This window comes from Littorina saxatilis, linkage group LG11 (genome assembly GCF_037325665.1).
Source record: "Littorina saxatilis isolate snail1 linkage group LG11, US_GU_Lsax_2.0, whole genome shotgun sequence".
In the NCBI taxonomy this organism is placed as follows: domain Eukaryota; kingdom Metazoa; phylum Mollusca; class Gastropoda; order Littorinimorpha; family Littorinidae; genus Littorina; species Littorina saxatilis.
The window spans coordinates 11423625-11428624 of NC_090255.1; the positions used below are offsets into that span (position 1 = coordinate 11423625).

At 42.3% G+C, this 5000-nt stretch overlaps 1 protein-coding gene across 1 annotated transcript in view; it reads left to right on the top strand.

Moving 5' to 3' along the window:
- LOC138979741 (protocadherin-like protein) overlaps nucleotides 1-5000 on the top strand; it is a 36372-nt gene that overhangs the window by 10583 nt on the left and 20789 nt on the right. The window contains exon 4 of the mRNA XM_070352483.1: nucleotides 3662-3805. Within this exon, the coding sequence (XP_070208584.1) occupies nucleotides 3662-3805 (144 nt within the window). The remainder of the gene's footprint in view (nucleotides 1-3661; nucleotides 3806-5000) is intronic.

The window sequence follows — 5000 nt, forward strand, 5'->3', positions numbered from 1 at the left end:
TATAAGTTATAAATATATGTTAGGCGCGTTTGATCGATCTGCGCAATCGCGCGATCGCGCTGCGCGTTTGGTGGATCGATCAAACGCGCGCACATCGATCGATGTGTGCGCGTTTGATCAATACAAAGAATACAAGAATCGTCAAAACGCGCAGCTCTTATATACTTGCGCATTTTGACGATCCGTCTCACAAATCACCATACTACGCACACACACACGTCTACTGGCAATGACCGGAAGTTATGACCGGAAGTAGGCCAAGCTATAAGTGTCTAAACAACAATCTGTAAGACATTTTAAAAAAGAAGAAAAAATGGGATTATATTGTACCAAACACTTAGACTACCTCAAAGACATCACATCACAGGTATATATGCGTCGAGGTTGCACCTGATCATCCATTTCACATGTATTAGCTCATTGAGTTTTTAATTGTCCTTTAATAGCAAATGATTTAAAAGTTCAGCTGTTTTCATGAGATGTCAGAGGGATGGACAGAGATGAGGAAGGAGGGATTGGGGGGAGAGACTGAGAGACTAAGAGAGAGACTGAGAGAGAGAGAGAAAGTGTGTGTGTGTGAGAGAGAGAGAGAGAGAAGAGAGAGAGACAGAGAGCAGAGAGGAGAGAGACAGAGAAGAGAGAGAGAGAGAGAGAGAGAGACTGAGACTAAGAGAGAGAGAGAGACAGAGAGAGATCCTGAGAGACTGAGCGACTAAGAGAGAGAGAGAGAGAGAGAGAGAGAGAGAGAGAGAGAGAGAGAGAGAGAGAGAGAGAGAGAGAGAGAGAGAGAGAGAGAGAGAGAGAGAGAGAGACTAAGAGAGAGAGACAGAGAGAGAGAAGAGAGAGCGATAGAGAGAGAGAGAGAGAGAGAGAGAGAGAGAAGAGAGAGAGAGACAGAGAGAGAGAGAGAGACTTAAGAGAGAGAGAGAGAGAAACATTGAAACATAGAACTTTATGACAGGAAAGATAGCATTAGATCCGTAGGACCTTTCTTCCAGCTAGTCCTGATCTAAGCAAAATGGTTATAATCGAAATGGGAATACTTAGGAACAAACTTTTTTATGATGAAACGCAGACACACGCAATAATAGTAATATAAGAATAAGATCATAAGAGAGAGAGAGAGAGAGAGAGAGAGAGAGAGAGAGAGAGAGAGAGAGAGAGAGAGAGAGAGAGAGAGAGAGAGAGAGAGAGAGAGAGAGAGAGAGAGACTGTTTGAAAGATTGAGAGGCCTGACAACGAACAAATCAAAAACGTTGTTGGGGTATATTTCGGAACATTCCTGTATTTGAAACTTTTCACTTCCGGCGTGCGATGTGTGTGTGTGGTAGGGACTTACTTTGTGACAGATCGTCCAAATGCGCAAGTATAAGAGCTGCGCGTTTTAACGATTCTTGTATTCTTTGTAGCCTATTCTTTGCATCGATCAAATGCGCACACATCGATCGATGTGTGCGCGTTTGATTGATCCACCAAACGCGCAGCGCGATCGCGCGATCGCGCAGATCGATCAAACGCGCCTAACATATATATATTATATATATATATTATATACGTATCAGGACTAGATTACCTTGTGATACGTCCCCCACAAAGGGACTTTGCTCTGTAAATCTCGGTCCCCCTTGAGGAGGGTCTGATGCTCCCAATAGGCTGTCTGTGAAGGGATACTTTTTTCTCTCTCTCTTTCTCTGCTAAGAGATTTTAACAAATCTCGGAAGAAAGTCTCTGCTGACTTTCAATTGTTTCTTTCACAATTGCTGATGTGTTATATATATATCCCATGAGCTACTTCTTTGTCTCTGTTGCTTCAGTATGGGTATATATGTTGTATTTTTATAGCTCAATAAATACATCATGGACTCCAAAAAATACATCATAGTGCCGATTCCGGTTTGGTCAAAGAACTACTTTCCTCCCGACCTTTGACCTCGCGCCGAACAATGTGACACATTTGTACGAAGTTCCAAAATCGTATCGCACGGCTCAGAAAACCATATCAATTTCACGCAAAAATGAATCTCGGAACTGATCTGATGTATGGGATGCAATAAACAAACGTTTCTTTCATTATGAAAGCAATGCAGGTCGACAAAAACGAACATTCAACTTATAAGATACACAGATGCTAGCGAACGATCGAACCTGATTCAGTCTCTGTTTGCTATTCGTGTATCGACAAGCATCGCCACCCAAGGAATAATCCAAACAAGTCGCGAAAGGCGAAATTACTACATTTAGTCAAGCTGTGGAACTCACAGAATGAAACTGAACGCACTACATTTTTTCACAATGACCGTAGTCCGCCGCTTGTGCAAAACGGAGTAAAACTGACGAGCCTGTTCAGCGCGGTAGTGGTTTCGCTGTGCTGCATAGCACGGTTTTCTGTACCTCTCTTCGTTTTAACTTTCTGAGCGTGTTTTTAATCCAAACATATCATATCTATATGTTTTTGTAATCAGGAACCGACAAGGAATAAGATGAAATTGTATTTAAATCGATTTCGGAAATTTAATTTTGATCATAATTTTTATATTTTTAATTTTCAAAGCTTGTTTTTAATCCAAATATAACATATTTATATGTTTTTGGAATCAGGAAATAATGTAAAATAAGATGAACGTAAATTTGGATCGTTTTATATAAAAAAAAATAATTATTACAATTTTTAGATATTTAATGACCAAATTCATTCATTAATTTTTAAGCCACCAAGCTTACATGCAATACCGAAGTCCGGCCTTTGTCGAAGATTGCTTGGCCAAAATTTCAATCAATTTGATTGAAAAATGAGGGTGTGACAGTGCCGCCTCAACTTTTACAAAAAGCCGGATATGACGTCATCAAAGACATTTATCGAAAAAATGAAAAACAATGTCCAGGGATATCATTCCCAGGAACTCTCATGTCAAATTTCATAAAGATCGGTCCAGTAGTTTGGTCTGAATCGCTCTACACACGCCCAAATGTGCCCCTGATTGGCACCATGTGCTTGTATATGGGGCCGATCTGGGCAACCCATATAGGACCCATACTGGAAGCACAAATGGTATTGTTGTGGGTCCTATCTGGGCAATTCACATGCTCCCCACATGTGGCCCACTTTGGGTCAGGATGCATCCAACATGCAGCCCACTTTGAGCCAGAACGCACCCCACATTCGGCCCGGATGCAGCCCACATTCGGCCAACACTGGTCCAGGGTGCACCCCACATTGAGCACGCGTGCATTCCATATACATCACCCCTCCCCTCACCCCCTTACCACATTCATCCATTAGGCCTTCTCGTGTTAACAGTTTGTATCGCCGTTTCGCATTTGACCACGGATGTGTGTATATTCACACAGTGAAAACATAAAAATGTGTCACACTGTTTTCGGGAATACCAGTTTTTCTTGGTCTTACTTACAAATTAAGCACATATGGGGCCAATCTGGGGCATATCTTGGCGTGCTGGCTGGGTCGCTCTGCTTTATGTAGGGAACATGTGGGATGAATGTGAGCGGCATTTCTCCGCTACATTCGTGGTTACCCGAGATGCTACCCATGTGGGACCCAGATCGGCGAACTGGGCCCAAAAGACATGTGCAAAATAACATGTGGCCGATATGGGGCTCGCATGCGGTGCTGGTTGGGCATATCTGTCTGTGCGTGTTACAGAGACCAGTAAGATCGGCAACACGAAAGACAAGACTCGAGGGTCCCAAATCTTCCCAGTGCTTGCAACAGACGCAGAAGGGGATGCCATGTACTTCACCATGACATCCGTGCCAGACCGCTCAGACCTTTTTGAGATTGAGTACGGTGAGTTGGGCTGAAATAATTGTCATACCGTGCTTGAATGTTGTACGAGCTCGAGACAAGACAAGACACGACAAGACAAGACAAGGCACAGCAATACGATACAATACAAAACAAAACTCTGGGATAGTGTGTGTGTGTCTGCGTGTGTGTGTGTGTGTGTGTGTGTGTGTGTGTGTGTGTGTGTGTGTGTGCGTGTGTGTGTGTGTGTGTGTGTGTGTGTTGGTGGTGGAGAAGTAGGGGGAGGGGGAGGGGGGAGGGGGGGGGGGTGGGGGTGCGTGTGCAGTACACAGAAAGGAACGAGAAACATGGTTATGCAATATTACCGATTCATTTGTTTCGGTAAATTCACAGACGCTTTTATTGGGTGAGAGAAAACGTACATTTGATGACGCCATTACTCCCTCTTTCCCCATCGCCTCCTGCCCCCCCCCCCCCCCCCCCCCGAAAGAATAAGAAAAAAAAGAAAAAGATTTGAAGTGTTGAAATGTATTGATTTAGGAGACTGGTTTGCCTTAGTATTGTTATTGTGTGTGTGTTACGGTTCCGGTTCCCACTAAGGTATCTCTCGTCCTTCAAGGTAGACAAATAAGTTTAGGACATCAATTTAACGACTTGTTTTTATGAATATCTTTGTTTTCTGTTCTGAGAAATATGGGGAAGTAAGCGGTTTAAATGCATACGACATGTACAATACAGTAGGTGGGAATTATGCGGAAACCATCTCCTCGCACCTGAGAGAGTGGAAAGCATTGACATGAACAAGCGACTTTCATCTTACCCTATTGCACATTTCCAGAAGTGCATGAATTAGAAGTAGCTAACCATCATTACATCCAGTCAAGTCAAGTCAAGTCAGGTCAAGTCAAGTGTTTTATTGTTTTGGGCCCAGAGGGCTTTGAAACAAAGATATAACTTTAACAAAAAAAGGTAACACATCAGACAGTTAATATATGTATACAAATTGAGCGGACAAATACAACAATACTATACAACCAACATAAATTGGCAATATACACTTCCATACATACAAACCAAAAAAACAAAAATAGGTTTAACAAAATCAGGTAAGAAATCAGACATAATATGCATACATTAAGCGGACAACGATAATATACAGCCAAAATAAATTGGCAATACCATTATGCCATGCATCTTTTGTAAAAACACAAAACAAAACAAAAGCATGTATTACATA